At 33.5% G+C, this 17,073-nt stretch overlaps 1 protein-coding gene across 1 annotated transcript; it reads right to left on the bottom strand.

Moving 5' to 3' along the window:
• Positions 1 to 14,052: 14,052 nt before the first annotated feature.
• Positions 14,053 to 15,617, bottom strand: LOC139521448 (uncharacterized). The gene is made up of 2 exons (XM_071314922.1): positions 14,739 to 15,617; positions 14,053 to 14,553 (listed from the first exon to the last, which is right to left on the bottom strand). Exons 1-2 carry the CDS (start codon positions 15,615 to 15,617, stop codon positions 14,053 to 14,055), a joined length of 1,380 nt encoding a protein of 459 aa, XP_071171023.1.
• Positions 15,618 to 17,073: the final 1,456 nt, after the last annotated feature.

The following is a 17,073-nucleotide window of genomic DNA, read 5'->3' as shown; positions in this document are numbered from 1 at the left end:
GCATGTTGTCATTCGCATTCCGATTAAATTACACAGTTCAATAAAATATATATGTTAACATTATCTATATTGGTTTTGAATTTAGTTACTAGATCAGAAAAATGATTTGTTTCTCGCAGACAACACAAAATAATATACATATTAACTCGACACTTAATCTAAACATCCCTACAACAAAATGGGACGACCAAACAGATTTCCTAATTTTGATACAGGTGAAATATGTAGAATAAGAATTGTGCACTCTGGAATAAGATCATAAATAAAGCCCTATATAAAGTGTAAACCAAAAAAAATAATGTATGAAATCATTGTTTATTACATCTGCTTGCATAATAATATTGAAGTTGAAACTAACAACGATCACGTGTATCCTGTCAACCCTTGAAAAACATAATATTGTCTTCTTGACTACTTCCGCAAACCGTGGTCTGGTAAAATGATATATTGTTATAGTGTATGTTAAATATTACCATCTAAATTAAATGAAATGTTTTTATTTTCAGTACGTAGGTCTACTTACAGAAATTCATACTATACTTGGAGGATTCTGACTTATGCTCAAGAAGAAAAAAAGCAGTACACACATATACCACAGAATGGAATAAAATACAATCGTGTAATTGACTTGATCAGAATTCAAAAGTTTCCTCGAATTCCAGACATTTGGACATAATAAACGTTGACGTTGATTGTTTGTCTTTAATGGCACATATCTCTTCCCTGTTCTCCTCTCCGACAATGACTTGTCACAAATTCTAACAGATAGACTAACAGTTTCAAAAATATTTTCGTCTTCACAATCGATTTCTATCATGTGAACTCAATTTACGAGTGGACATTTTTATAGATGGTTAAAACCAATGTTGAGAACTTCTTCAAGTTTATTACACTGAGGTCACCTGAACGATAGATCATCTAAGATGTCAGGACATTTTTCATGTGTCCATACGAGAACTATCATATTTTTCTTTTCAAATCAAGTCAAATCAAATCAAGTTTATTGTACAAAAACATATCTAAGGTTATATGACAGTTTCTGTATTTTTTCATTTATACAAATATAATCCTTAACTTTTGAGTAAAACTGCCCATTTTGATGAATTCCCAATGTAAGCTGACCAAGTTTTCAAGTTTACATCTTTAAGTCTCAGTTTGAATAAATACATAATCAGTTTGAATTTTGTATCTCCCATGCAAACCTAGACTTTCCCTTTTTAAAATTTAGAGTCCAAATTTATACGTCAATGTTCGTTCATTTTTAACATCATACAGTAGCATTATTTTGGTAGTCTTCTATCATCAAAGAAAATATTTTATAGGTTTACACACATAATTTACATATAGTTCATGACGGCCACATTCACCTCTTGCCCGGGGCTATATGATTATAATTCTTTTGGTCCATTCATAGTAGAATCATAGTAACCATTTACAAAATTTGTTTTGTAACAGTGTCAATGTCTTTCACTTTATTTGTACCACATAATAATGTTATTGGTTTACTGATAAAGTTATAATTCCGTATTTATTTTCGAGTCCCCCCCCTTTTTTTTTATCTTTGCATTCTGAACTAAGTTGACCGTGTATGTCACGTGACTTTAGCGTATTGTGACGTCACTTCCAAATTTTCTAACGTTTGAACGGGAAGCTTCATCTTCGCTAGCCAAGGGTTACGATTCACTCCCGCTCTCTCCGGGAGTGGATCGTAACCCTTGGCTAGCGAAGATGGGGAAGCTTGTTCAATCCCACCCACCTAACCGACAATCTCCTATTTTGGATTATTTTTTCTGCTGTTGTTTTTTAATGATTTTCAGGTATATGGCATTGCCTAGTGAGTTGAGGAAGACCGGAAATAGATCCAGCTGGAGACTCGGACTAAATGGAGTATGGCAATTATTGTAGAGGATGAACTTTTCGACTCGTCTAGAATAACATAACATTGCAGTGGTTGTGTCCAGTTATATATCGTGAACTGTTATTGCAATTTTACGTTTTTCCGAATGCTTTTAAATTGAGAATGGAACATTTTATATAAATACTTGATACTGATTTCAAACAGACAGTGCTAGTAGTTTTACGCATCTTATAATCTGCTGATGTCTTGAAGGTGGACGTTTAGGCCTACTAAGAAAGGAGAAAACTTTAATTTCTAGCGGAATTCAACTGTATACACATATAGATGTGTGCGTTTCCAAAAAAGGATTTCTTTTTAATGCATTATGATAATTTTCATTGTTTGTTAGTATCATCTTTAAGAAAACAGTTATCGCAGTATTAGTGCAGGGGCGGGATCTGGCAAGATGACAGGGGGGTCATAACCCTATAACTCTACGTTAGACCATATGTTAATATTCTCCTGTGGTACACACAGCTTTCTCTTGTTTACCAGAGCGGCCGGTTCATCACTGTTACCAGTTTTGAATTTTGTCCTCCGAGTACCGAGGAAGCGTTATTCAAGTTATGGCCTAGCGTCAGTGTGGGGTCGTGCTCCTCGTTCACTTTAATTTTCCTTAGAGGAACTTTTGTTACTTCTGTTACTTGCCAATATTAAAGATGCCGGGGGTTTGCATCGTCTTGCCAGACCTCGTTTACTGTTTTTTCCCTGCGGCCGATTTTATTCAACTTAAGATTTCTTGAATTATTTAGTTTTAAGGAGTTGCGGAATGATCGCCTATGAGACAACTCAATTGTACAAACAACGTTGGTAGCATCTAAAGGTAACCGTACAACCTTCAACAATGGGCAAAACATTTACCATATATGCGGCCGGTTTTATTCCACACATTATTTCTTGAATTATTTTAATCTTTAATTAATTCTTCACAGTACTAAAGAATTGGAATAACCATAGTCATATAATTTAAATCCCAGATTTATATCTTTAGTTACAAGTTTGCACATATATACAATGTTTTATTATGTTCATGAGCTTTTTCACACTGCGTTCTTAATATATTTTGAAACAGTAAGTCCATTTCAATCTATAAAAATATATTCCTAAATACTTATTAGAACTGACAACTTTTAAAGGTTCTTTTTTTATTTACCACTACTCGTTTTTAGACAGTTTACCTCCATTTTTGAATACAACAATATTTGATTTGTCCATGTTTATAGTCGTATTCCACTTTTCACAGTACTTCTCTAAAGTGTTTAATCGTCACTGTAGATCAATTTTGCATTTCTTTTCTCGTTTTTATTGTTTTGTTGTTGATCTTTTATAGTTTAATACCACACACCAGAATTTCATGAACATTTGTAGATGATGATATGTAGATATGCATATGGACAAAAAGCTAAGTTATGATACAAGTTATGCCCCTTTGAAAAATTTTGAACTTAATATCCTATTACAGCAAAGTTCTGTGTCATTTGTTCTCTTATACAGAGTTATCTGATTGGCAATCATAGCACATCATCTTATTTCTATATTCCAACAGTTTGTCATCGTCGAACTGCTTGGCCGAAACCACTACATCGATCTACATAAATTCACAAAACCAGATCATGGTAACGGTATAGTTATCAATGGGGGCAGGCTAATATGTAGATGAGGATATTCTCAAGAAATTGTCATTGGTTGTTTTTTGTAAGAGTTCTGAGTATTTGAAGAGGATGGTAAAGGGTTATTTTCGTGCAACGTGATCGCCGTTTTTTATTTCACATTCAACGTGTCTTTTACTTTTTTGTTTGACGTTCAGTTGTGCAAGACGGGTGCCTCGTTCATCGTGTTCTGCTTATTTAATTTTACGTGTATCGTGATTTTCAAAGTCTTATTTTGCGTGCTCGGTATTTTTCAAATAAAATTCAAACACTAGGCAGCGATCGTCAAGAAATACTTTTTTAAAAGCCGTAAATTATATCATAAATGTGTATACTATATCGGGAATACCACAAAGAGTTAATATATACAAGAAGGCAGTGACTCAGTCACAAAAGATTCAAATTAAAGTTTTTATTTTTCGTGCAACGTTCATTATAGAAATTATTTCACGTTTAACGTGAAATTATGTCTTCTTTCACGTTTTTTTGGTGCAAGCACCCCCTTTACCACCCTCTTTGAACGTAGGAACCTGTTGAGATTTTGTTTACCAAGTGAAAATGTGGTGCGTGTGGTATATGTGAGCGTGTAAACAAAGGTTCTTTAATTTGTATGAGTTTTTTCGAGTGTTTTTTGTTAAAATATGTTCCAAAATTTTACCACACATTGAAACTTAAAATGGTTTATAGTGTTATTTTTTTGTAAATTATATATATAATACCCAGATAAGTCCTTTTATATTCCCACATAAATATCTTAACATTTGTCACTTTTAAAATAAACCATATTTTACCAAAATTTGCTGAAATACAATACTAAATTTCGGAATCCAAATCAAACGCGCAAATTTTATGTTTGAGTGAAACATTTTTGTCAAATAGTGTCAACAATAAAGAAATCAATATTCTAAGGTACAATTTACATAGAAAAAAACAGAATTGGTAAATGTGCGGGACGGGGTTCTGGGCTTTTAATTTATACTTCAAAACAAATAAATACGCTTAGAGGAGAGGATTTGAAAATGCAAGAAATTGAGTCAATGTGGATATATCTTATTATGTATGTTCATCGAAAGCCCATTTTACTAGGTTATGCATATAGACCACATAACAGCCATACTGACTGGGTTACTACGTTTGAAACCATGTTGTTAAAAGTTGAGACTGAAGATAAGGAAACTATTATTATGGGAGATTTTAATATTGATGTCAAGATAGAGAACGGAAACCAATTTTGGGACGTACAGACGGACAAGGGTGAAACTTGATGCCCCCCTCTGCTACGGCGGGGGCATACTTGTCATATGTAATGTAAGAAATGCGTGTTCACTGGCCAAACACGTTGCTTGTCGTGCAGTTATACATGTGTCTTCAGAAAAAAAAATTTGTTTATCTTACTGGTTATAAAGTAAAACATGAATAAAACGATTTTAAATTCTAAAATAAAAGAGGGCCGGAAGATACCAGAGGGACAGTCAAACTCATAGATAAAAAAATAACTGACAACGCCATGGCTAAAAACTAAAAAGACAAATAGACACATAATAATACAAAAGACACAACATAGAAAACTAAAGACTAAGCAACACGAACCCCTCCAAAAACTGGGGGTAATCTCAGGTGCTTCGGAAGGGTAACAAGCAGATCATACTAATCATGTGGCATCCGTCGTGTTGCTCATGCTATTACAAACCCGTTAAATAGTCTAATTCGATAGGTCACATTCGGGGTGAAAAGGGAAGTGGGTTGTACGTAAGGAACATATCCGATATCATCTGTAAATCAGTAATTATATAACGGTTAACTAACTCGTGAAGGCGTCCGATACATTTACGAAGGGTTTTTTCAACTTCACCATTTGGAACTCTTGGTTTAAAAGCTTCCTTGTGAGCAGCAACCCTCTATCGATGAAATTATGATAGGAAACACAAGCCTGGGAATATCGCATCAATTGGGAGATATATATACTGCGAATGTAGGCGCTGCTGGAATGTTGCTACATAGAAATGGAAAGTTCAAAATTGGGAAGCTAAGATCATCTCTTTTATCGTCAAGTTTTGTTTTCAACCGACCCTCATTGTCAATTTCTAGTGGTATGTCAAGATATGAGGTAGACTTAACTGTATTTGTTGTATCCTTTATCTCTAATTCAATGAGATAGATGAGTTTATCTTATTCAACAAATTTTGAATTATCTAGTTAGAGAACATCATCTATATAGCGGAAAGTAGAGTTAAAGGATATTGCAAACTTCTTATCGTTCTTCCTAAGAAGTTCCTGTATGAAGTCAGCCTCATAATGATAAAGAAACAAGTCGACAATAAGAGGTGCACAATTGGTTTCCATTATAATGCCGGCAGTCTGTTGAAAACACGTCCTACAAACGTAAAAAAAAATATGTAATCAATCAAGAAATCAAGCATCTTGATAAAGTCAGTTTCAGAGATTTTTTGGTTTGAATCAGAGTGATTCTTTAGAAAGCAGGATTTTTTCCCTCCCTAAAACAAGATACTTGTATCTACGTTAAAATTAATTTCTCAAATTTGTATTATCAATATAAGCTTTTGGTATATTTGTATGACCTCCACAAGAAATTAACAACAGGTATGAAGACAAGAAAGCACACAATTAATGTTAAGAACTTGAAAGAGTGTAAGTTTTCTCATGACACCTTATACATATGAACGTCTCCATTATAACAGGATATTAGCAGATTGTTTCTGGTTTTGTCGAGGTAAATACCAAACGGCTCATTTAAACCATCATCTTTCCCTATAAGACATCTAGCGTGTTTTCCATCTGATGATATAACGACGACACTGTTATTTCCATAGGATGCAACATAAACATTGGCATCCTTGTCTGTAGTAACACCACGTATATTCTTCAGAAATGATTTTTCGTTGTATTCCCAAACTTTCTCTCCTGTGATTGTGTAACACGTGACCGTGTCAGTTTTAGGATTAGAATGATAAAGTTTACCTCCAGAGGCTGTAACATAGTTCCAATTATACAACGTTGGTTGTTTCACCACAGTGGAATCCTCATCTCCAGAAAAAAATACAGACTGAATACCTCTCCCTCTGCCACAATATATGAACCTTCCTTGTTCATTTGTTATTCCACAATACGCATTTAATGTTTCGATTGATTTCTCTACTTGATTAGAAGATATATCTATTATGTCTATTAGTAACTGACCATAGTTATGGGTAATTGCAATCGTATTGTCATCAATACAAGTGACATCTACAGGCTGAGTTGATGCTTTTGTTTTACATTTTAATGACCCATTTCCGTTTAGGATGAATACATGACCATGATTCCAGTCCACAAGAACAATCTTACCGGAAGGTGTGACTATACACCCTGTGAACTGACTTGTTTTATTTACCATAGGGATATTAAGCTTTTTATATGAAGAAAGGTTGATATCATCAATAGTTTTCGTTGCGATGGAAGGGGCTACCAAGTATTGGGCTTGTTTATTTTTCTCAGTCTTTATGGTAACTGTAGGGGAACTGGTAATGCGGGATATCTTTCCATATCCGGCGATGGATAATATCTCGGATACTTGTGTTCCTCTTTAAAGTTTATATCAACTTGTTGTAGACTTCCATCTTCCAGCAATGATACTATCAACTTTTCTGCATGTTCTATATCCATCTCTACCTTTTTCATTCCAACAAAAATCTGTAGGTCAGATGCATATTTCTTAATGGTTGACACATTCCTTTCTAGTTCTTCTATGTCTTTTGTGTGATCGAGAAGCTTAGTATGAATATGTTGAATCTCTGAGCTTAATCCCTTTTCTACTTCATCCAAATCATGTAGTATCTTTTGTTCGATACTGTCGAGATGTTTATCTAATTTGTTTCGCATCGTCTGTATTTCAGACTGTATTTTTTTTCTTCTCTGTTGAACTTTTGATAAATTTTGTTCTCTATCTTTTGTTATTCTTTTTATATTTTTTTTCAAGTCGACCACACTTTGTTCTAAATTTTCAAATAAGGCGGACGTGTTGGATGTTTTGACAATTTCATCGAGTGCCGTTAAGTTGCATGTCTTGTGGGTGGTTGTAACACAATGAGGACAACATGGACTTTGGTGTTGTAAACAGTAAAGCTGGTATTTTTTGTCGTGGTCGGAACAGTATTGTTGTACGCTGGCTACAAATGATGGTAGCTGCCTGTAGTTATCAACAGAGATGACCTCATGATTTCTCGTCGATTTTGAACCATTGTGATACTTTAAGCATGTCGAACACAAACCTTCATCACATTCAGGGCACCAGAAGGTGGCGTCTGTCGTCACGTGCTGGGATTCACATACACCACATAGCATACTATTGAATGATGCCATAACCTGTAACAAAAAAAACCCAATTAAACCAGATCGTACTGTAAGGTGTAAACTTTTTAGTAAATTTATTAAGGCAATCCAACAACATCCGAGATAAGTTACAGCAACAAAAGCATTGTTTGATATATTCATTTTTAATAATAACTTTTCAGGGAACATTGTCTCGTGTATGTCCTTCAAATGCCCGAACCTATATAAAAATAAACCTGCTTTATCCAGGCCACTTGCCATGACTTGCGCAGAAATACCGCTAATAAAATCATCATCGATAAATATTTTTTTTACTTTTTTCATTAATAGTTTTCTCTGTATCGTAATCATTGCCAAATAGTGGTGTTAATGTTGTTGTCTGTTATACCGATATCTGAGTTACCGAGTTTTCAGACTTGATTTTAATAATGTCCCCCCCCCCCCCCCTCACTATAGCACTTGATTTATATCATTAACCTGATAACTTGATGTGGATTTTGCACTCGAGATCTTAAGTTACTCTTATCCTTCTCGTTATGTTCTCTTGGATATCATACATTGACTGTGTATTAAAAGTAAATTTGTGTGTGCTGTCTTTTTAATATGTAATAAAGACCATAAAATAGAAAATCAAAAAGTCATTCCGAGTATAGTTCATAAAAGAGAGAGGCGAAAAACCGAAATGACATTCAAACTCCGAAGTAATTAAAAAAAAAATTGCAACGACATGGCAAGAAAAGAAGGGGGAAAAAACCTATTAGACAAACAACATTATTAAAAAACAGACCGGAAAACTAAAGACTGCGTAACACGAACCTAATTAATTTGTATTCGATTTCCAAATCCAATACAAGTTATCATAATGTTGAAGGAGGTGGAAAAATGGAGAATATTAATATTATATGCAACACATTAGCTATATATTTCCTGTTTGGATTGACCAGCTCTTTAACATTTGTATAAGTATTTTTTTTGTGGTTTTTTTTTTAAATATTTTGGCCTCGAACATTACCGAAGAGATATCTAGTGTCGAAATGCACATCTGGTGCAGTAATATTGGTACTCGTTAATATTATCATTTACAATAAGTAGTCATAAAGAGGTAGGGACAATTTCTCTTGTACGTCTTTTACTCACAGGGACAAAACTAAAAGTTTTTAAAGCGGACTGATATTGTAAATCATATTTTTCTTGATTTCATGACTTATTTACATAATTTAGTATATTCAAAGTATTATAAATCGTCACATGATGCTGCTGCTGAGAGCCTATGCAAATATTCATAATTTTTATTTGACATAATTTACCTCGAAAGAAGTCCCTTACCAAAAACAGTTTATTGTGTGTTCAAAAGTGATTATAAACTTTTTTATTTCCAAAAATAATAGATTTTGATCACAATATAAGGTTCTCACAATATAATGTGATGGCTTATTTCTATCTAAGTTTTCAACTATCGCCAGGTAGTTATATTTAGATCATCTGGTTAGATAGAAATAAGCCATCACATTATATTGTGAGAACCTTAAAGTACATACCTTACATAACTTAACATTGAGTTTACCTTTCAAACATTTATACTATTATAAAATTTAGAATTTCGAGAAGAAAGTGTGCAGCAACGTAAAATTTCTAGTTTCTAGAAAAGAACAGCAAACGGAAAACTAGACCGGATGGGCTTGTTTTTAAATATTTATTGCTGCAACTTTTTCGTTAAAGAGTATATTTCATTATGCAAATAAAATGTGTCTCACAAGCAACTTTTTCAGATACCGCCACAGTATTGAGAACCAAATTGCTGATTTCACAAATGTGTATGTCTCACGATGTCGTGAAATTTCGTGTTTGTTTGTAACGTAAAATAATGCATCAAAATTGTTTTCAGGCTGTCAAGTGTGAATGGTTTTTATGGACTGAAAAAGGTCCACATTTCTTTTGGCGAGTATCCCAAGTCAGCAAATAACTAGAATACAAACAATGAATATAGAGAAACAAGGGTATAAAATAAAGGCAACAGTAGTATACCGCTGTTCAAAACTCATAAATCCATGGACAAAAAACAAAATCGGGATAACAAACTAAAAACGAGGGAAACGCATTAAATATAAGAGGAGAACAACGACATAACACTAAAATGAAACATACATAGTCAAAATCCCACGAGAATAACAAATATAACATATATATATATAACATCAAAACCAAATACATGAATTTGGGATAGACAAGTACCGTGACACGTCTTATCGCAATGTGAATTTACACTCAAAAATAAGAGAAAACAAACGACACAACGTTATAATGTAATACACACAGAAACGAACTATAATATAACAATGACCATATTCCTGACTTGGTACAGAGCATTTTTAAAGGAAAAAATGGTGGGTTGAACCTGGTTTTGTGGCATGCCAAACCTCGTATAACTGTAAAGAATGTATTTACCTGCTTCTACCACCAGGAGGTTAAAAGAACTATTTGACATTATCAGCATATATCCAATTGTTGACCTTCTACGATATGTGTATTTAGGTTGATATACTGAACATCAAATATATTGCGACATTTATAGTCAGTCAAAGCTTGTCGACAATTGTATAAACAGTAAGTTCAATATATCACATTTGCAATTGGATGATATATATCGTCTTGAATATAACTGAAACGTCGTCCAATATATATGAACTTGATACAGTCACTCAGCATAAATAGACTTATCAAAACAAAAACAATATACTTTGAATGCTTTGAATTTCTTTTTTGTTGTACCATTTCTGCAAATGTTTTAAAAAAGAGACGCAAAATACCAAAGGGATATTAAATTCATAAGTCGAAAACAAAAACAGCATTTCTAAAGAAAAAAAGACAAAGACAAACAAACAACAGTTCACAAAACACAATATTGAACTACAAAGACTAAGCAACATCAACCCCACGATCAACTAAGTTGATCTCAGGTGTGCCGAAAGGGTGAGGAGATCCAGCGCAAATAGCGGAAGCTATTGTTTATGTTAGTACAAACCCGGGGATAAGAATGTATGTCCTATTCGGGGAAAAGACTACGGGATCAACTTGAACAAACTCTTGTTCGTAAAATTCTCAATGTCGAACCCCCTTATTACCTTTAGATCGACACAAGCTGTCAAATTAATGTTCACCGGTTTTAATCAACTTCTCAAATGTGATTTATAATATACTAAAACCTATATTCAAATTTAAATAAATCTGAAATTACAATTAACAAGAATGTACTCGATAATAAATATTTATTAGAATTTCGAGTTTATTTTAGTAAACGCCATCTTATTAACTATCGAGATGACCTCCGAATACTGCCGATGATCACATGACCCGATATAGACATAAACATGGTTCACATTTGTTTCGCTTTCAAATTTGACATTCTTTTCCTTTAAATGGCTGAACACTAAACATGCATGCGTAACCAATCTCTAGCAAATTGGTTAAATTGAAGGTCACATGAATAAGGAATCAATGAGGTCAAATTAATCACTTGCAAATGAAGTTCATATGCGGTATTTCTATGCTTATTTTGACAAAACGGAACCAAACTGGCTGCTAAAAACGTATTATTATTTCTTCATTTCAATATTATTATTGCTTAAACCAAACAAAATTATATTCTATATTTTTTTTTCATATCTCGTTGCTAGTGCCCCTTAAACAACTAAAATGTCTAATTATACCTTCATAGCAGAAATATAGGTTCTTCATTAATAATTTTTAAAACGTACCACATACAATTGTTATGAATTTACTGGGTAATTGACCTGGTCATCCAGTCACCAATGCACATGGATATTCAGCTTGAAGCTGACGGTCGAGTTATTTTTTGTAACAGCAAAGAAGTATGCAATAAAGATACCAAAGTGATCTTCTGCAATCAATAAGTTATTTGAGACCTGATAAATATAATCTGTATCAGGTCTCAAATAACTTATTGATTGCAGAAGCATCAACAAATTTGTCTTAAAAACTGTGAAATAGATTATTCGTGACCACTCTCTCATGTTTTTATTAATGTTTGTGTATGGTTAAATTATGTTAACCTTTTCTACATACAATCGTTTAAAATGGTTGACCGTTATAGAATATCCGTTTCACAGATGATATCGAATATGTTCCTTATGTCGTTCATACAATCCTGTTCCCTTTTTACAAATGTGATCTACCGGAATAGACTATTTACCATGTTTGTAATAACAAAGCAACATGACGATTGTTACATGTGGAGCAGGATCTGCATACCTTTAATGACCATCAGAGATCACCCCCAGTTTTGTTGGAGTGCGTGTTGCTTATTCTTTAGTTTTTTATGTTGTCTCTGGTGTACTATAATTTGTCTGTTTGTCTTTTCCTTTTTAAGCCACATTTTCTTCAGTTTATTTTTTATCTATGAGTTTGAATGTCCCTTTGGTATCTTTCACCCCTCTTTTATAGTATGTGTTCAAACATTTTATTCGTGGTAAAACATTTTTATGTGAGTGCCTCAAGGTGGTTAGTGAATGTAAAGTGAGTTTTTCTTTTTCAATAAGGTCATTATTGTTTATATGATTTCTATTAAGTAATCTTTATATTCAGTCTCTAGTTTTCTATGTTGTGTTTTATATAGTTGTTTGCCTTTTGGTCTTTTTTCCTCTTTCTTTTGCCGTGCAATATAACAACGTTGTCAGTTTATTTTGAACTTATATGTTTGAATGTCCCTTTGATGTCGTTCGTCCCCTTCATATATGTAGATAATGAGGTATAACAAACACACCATGCTTGAGTGAGATCAGAAACCAAATAATTAGAGAACAACAAACAAGCGACCAAAAACGCATATCAATGTCAAAAGTAACGTTAGGACAATACAAACCCCACGCATAGCTGGGAATAGTGTCAGTGAAGGATGATCATTTCATGTCTCATCTCGGTATATTGTCTATGTCATCAATATTTGAATTATTTGAAGAGTTTAGTTAGTGTTGATGCAAGTTTTTTGTATTATATGTCTTCTTTTTTATTCTTTACAGTATTTTTCTACTCTGTGCATTTTTGAGTTTATTATATATTATAAGGAAATATGTCATTTATAGTTGACCCTAAGAGGTTTTCTGATCGTATGTATGATAGTGATGAATGTAGCACCGTCAAGAGAATATGACGACCTAATAATCCTATCAAGTTTTAAAGCTACATGTCAATCAGTCTTTTGGTATTGAGGTGTTTCGGTCGGACGGATTTATTCATAAAGAATTACCAAAAATCTGAAAACTTAAATAATGAAAAAGAAAATGTTAAAAAGTCTAGCCTACCAGGTCATATACCAATGTATTGGATCTACCTATGAAAGAGATTATCCTTAAAATCAAAAGAATTTTCAAGGTTTGTCTTTTTCTTTATAAACTAAATAGTAAGTTTATAAAAGCACCGAAGCACTAAGTAGTTTGGTTGAAGTTACTACCATCAGAAATATTGAACAAGTGGAAGTAATAGATATATTTATTAGTGTAAAATTGAGAATGAAAATGAGGGATGTGTCACAGAGACAACATCCCGACAAATGAGCAGATAACAGCAGTTTTGCGCCTGTCCCAAGTCAGGAGCCTCTGGCCTTTGTTAGTCTTGTATGATTTTTGATTTTAGTTTCTTGTGTATAATTCGGAGTTTAGTATGACGTCCATTATCACTGAACTAGTATACATATTTTTCAAGGGGCCAGCTGAAGGACGCCTCCGGGTGCGGGAGTTTCTGGCTACATTGAAGACCCATTGGTGGCCTTCGGATGTTGTCTGTTCTATGGTCGGGTTGTTGTCGCTTTGACACATTCCCCATTTCCTTTGTTAATTTTAAGTGGCGTATTTGATGAACCAATGCGTATTTAAACAAAATGTTAGTCATACTACTTCTGTCAGCTAAAATAAATTGAAAATCTAAACAAGCACTAAGGAGCCTAAACCATCGAAAATGACGAAAATTGATGAGCAAAATCCTGTAAATTATATAGGGTAAAACACATATAAGAAAATCTTAAATCTTAAAATGAAATTTTCTCGCATTATAACATATATAAAGTCATTAAAACAAATAAAATATAAGCTCTATAAAAGAAGATTTTGCAACTAGCAAACAGACATGGAATTACAAATTAATGTTTAAAAAGTGAAAGGTTTCTCATGACACCTTATACATATGAACGTCTCCATTATAACACGCTATAAGAAGGTTATTCCTTGTTTTGTCAAAGAAAATTCCATGTGGCTTATGTAAACCACCCGCTTTTCCTACAAGACTTCTTGCTTGTGTTCCATTCGGCGAAAGAACCACGATACTATTATTCCTTGTGCATGCAACGTATACATTGCCGCTCGTGTCTGTTGTTACACCACGTATATCCCGAAGAACTGAGATATTGTTGAATTCCCATACCCTCTCTCCTGTGATGTTGTAGCATGTGACGGTGTTACTTCCAGGATTTGTTTGATACAGTTTATCCTCAGATGCTGTTACATAATTCCAACTAGAAAGCTGTTGTTGCTCAACTATAGTGGAAAAATCATCACCAGAAACATCTTCTGACTGAATACCTGTGCTGGATGAGCATACCATAAGTCTTCCTTGTCCATACGTGATACCGTAACATGGATATGCTGTTATAATGTTTTTCTCTATATGCTTTGAAGATATGTTCAAAATGTCGATTTTAAGTGGAACAGCTTTATGGGAAATCGCAATGGTTCTTTCATCAATACAACTGACATCTACAGGCTGATACGATACTCTTATTTGATTTTCTAACGATTCGTTCTCGCTTAGGATTAATACATTTTGGCAATTCCAGTCAACAAGAACAATCTTACCTGAAGGTGTGATTGTACATCCTGTAAGCCTACTTGAACTATTAAGTTCTGGTATTTTAAGTTTTTTTTATGTGAAAACAGATTAATATCATTAATTGTTTTCTTTGCAAGAGAAGGTGCGATCAAGAATTGGGCTTGTTTATTTTTCTCAGTCTTAATAGTAACTGTAGGAGAACTGGTAATGCGAGATATATTTCCATATTCTGCAATGGATAATGCGTCAGACATTTTGTGATCCTCTTTAAATTCGATATCAACATGTTGTAGACTACCATCTTTCAACAATGACTCTATGAACTTTTCTTCATGTTCTATATCGGTCTCAATTCCCTTCATTCCAACAAAAACCTGTAATTCTGATGCATATTTCTTAAGTGCAGAAATATTGGTATGTAGCTCTTCTACGGTTTTGGTGTGATCGATAAGTTTTGTGTTAATACATCGTAGCTCTGAGTTAACTGCCTTTTCAACATCCCCCAAATCCTGTAAGATTTTTTGCTCGATACAGTCGAGATGTTTATTTATTTTGTCGCGCATTGTCTTTATTTCAGACTGTATTTTCTCTCTGCTCTGCTGTACTTTTGATAAATTCTTTTCTCGGTGTTCTAATATTCTTTTTAAATTTCCCTTTAAATCTTCCAGACTTTGTTCCAAATTGTCAAATAATGCGGAGGTTTTGGAAGTTTTAACAATTTCATCGAGTGCCGTTAAGTCGCATGTATTGTGGGTGGTTGTAACACAATGAGGACAACATGGACTTTCGTGTTGTAAACAGTAAAGCTGGTATTTTTCATCACAGTCAGGACACCAGAATGAGGCGTCTGTCGTCACGTGCTGGGCTTCACATACACCACATAATGTACTATTGGATGATGCCATAACCTGTAACATCACAAATAGAAGAATTAAACCATGCAGATTTTGCTGTAAGGTGTAAACTTTTTAGTACATGGTTGAGGGCAATCCAGAAACATTAGAGATAAGTTACAACAATGACAGATTTTTTGAAATATATTAATTCTTTAATACTTTTCTTGTGAATACTGTCTCGTGTATATCCTTGAAATGATTTAGCCTATGAAAAATTAAACCTGCTTTATCTAAAAAAAAAAAAAGGGGGGGGGGGGGCATTTGCGCAGAAATACAGGTGATAAAATTATCATCGATAGATAATTTTCTTTTTACTTTTTCATTTATACCAATTAAGACTTCTGTATCGTTATCGTTGCCAAATAGTGGTATTGGTGTAGTTGTCTGTAATAACGATATCTGAATTTTCAGACTTGATATTTATAATGTTATAGCACTTTTAATATCACTTGATTTATATCATTAAGAGGATAACTGAATGTGGATTTTGCACCCGAGTTTTTTAAAGTTACTCTTATCCTTCTTGTGGTGTTTTTTTTATTGTCATCTATTGACTCACTGGGTATCAAAATTAACACTGTTCTAGATATCTTTTTAACGTATAAGAAAGAGAAAAAAATTTAAACCAAAAAGACATTCCGAGTATCGTTCATAAAAGAGAGGCGAAAAATACCATCAAAAGTAATGACATTCAAACTCCTAAGTCGAAAATAAAATGAACAACGACATGGGAAAGCAAGAATTAAAAAAAAACCGTATTCAAAAAGTAATATGGAAAAACTAACGCAACACGAACCCCACCAAAACCGACTAATGATTAAAGTGTAATGCATTTGTATTCGATTTCCAAATCCAATTCGAGTAATCAATAGCGACAGGTTATATGTTGAGGGGGAAATTTTGGAGAGGAATTGATTTTATACAAAACGTTGGCCATACCTTTGATATAGTTCCTGTTTGGTTATCAGCTCCTCTTTTTTTTTTAAATATTCTGGTCTCGAACATTACTGACGAGACATTTATTGTTGAAATGCACATCTTGTGCAGTAAAATTGGTACACTATTATATTATCATTTCCAATACGTAGTCAAGAAGAGGTCAGGATATTGTTTCCCTGTATGTGTTTCCCTCACAGGGACAAACCTTAAAGATTTTACTTCGTACTAATATTTTAATTTAAATAGTCTACCATATTTTATTTTTCATGATTGCACAACTAATTTGGATATTTCAGTACATTTAAAGCGTTATATAATACTGTTGCTAAAGGCCGTTGATGGTAATTAGCAAATATTCATAATTATTTTTGGCAAAATTAACCTCGAAAGATATCACTTTCCAAAAAAAGTTTATTGTGTATTCAAAAGTGATTACGAAAATAAAATTGAAAATGGAAATGGGGAATGTGTCAAAGAGACAACAACCCAAACAAAGAGCAGACAACAGTCGTTGGCCACCAATAGG

This window comes from Mytilus edulis, chromosome 4 (assembly GCF_963676685.1).
Source record: "Mytilus edulis chromosome 4, xbMytEdul2.2, whole genome shotgun sequence".
In the NCBI taxonomy this organism is placed as follows: Eukaryota; Metazoa; Mollusca; class Bivalvia; order Mytilida; family Mytilidae; genus Mytilus; species Mytilus edulis.
This window is presented reverse-complemented; position numbering and strand designations above follow the sequence as displayed.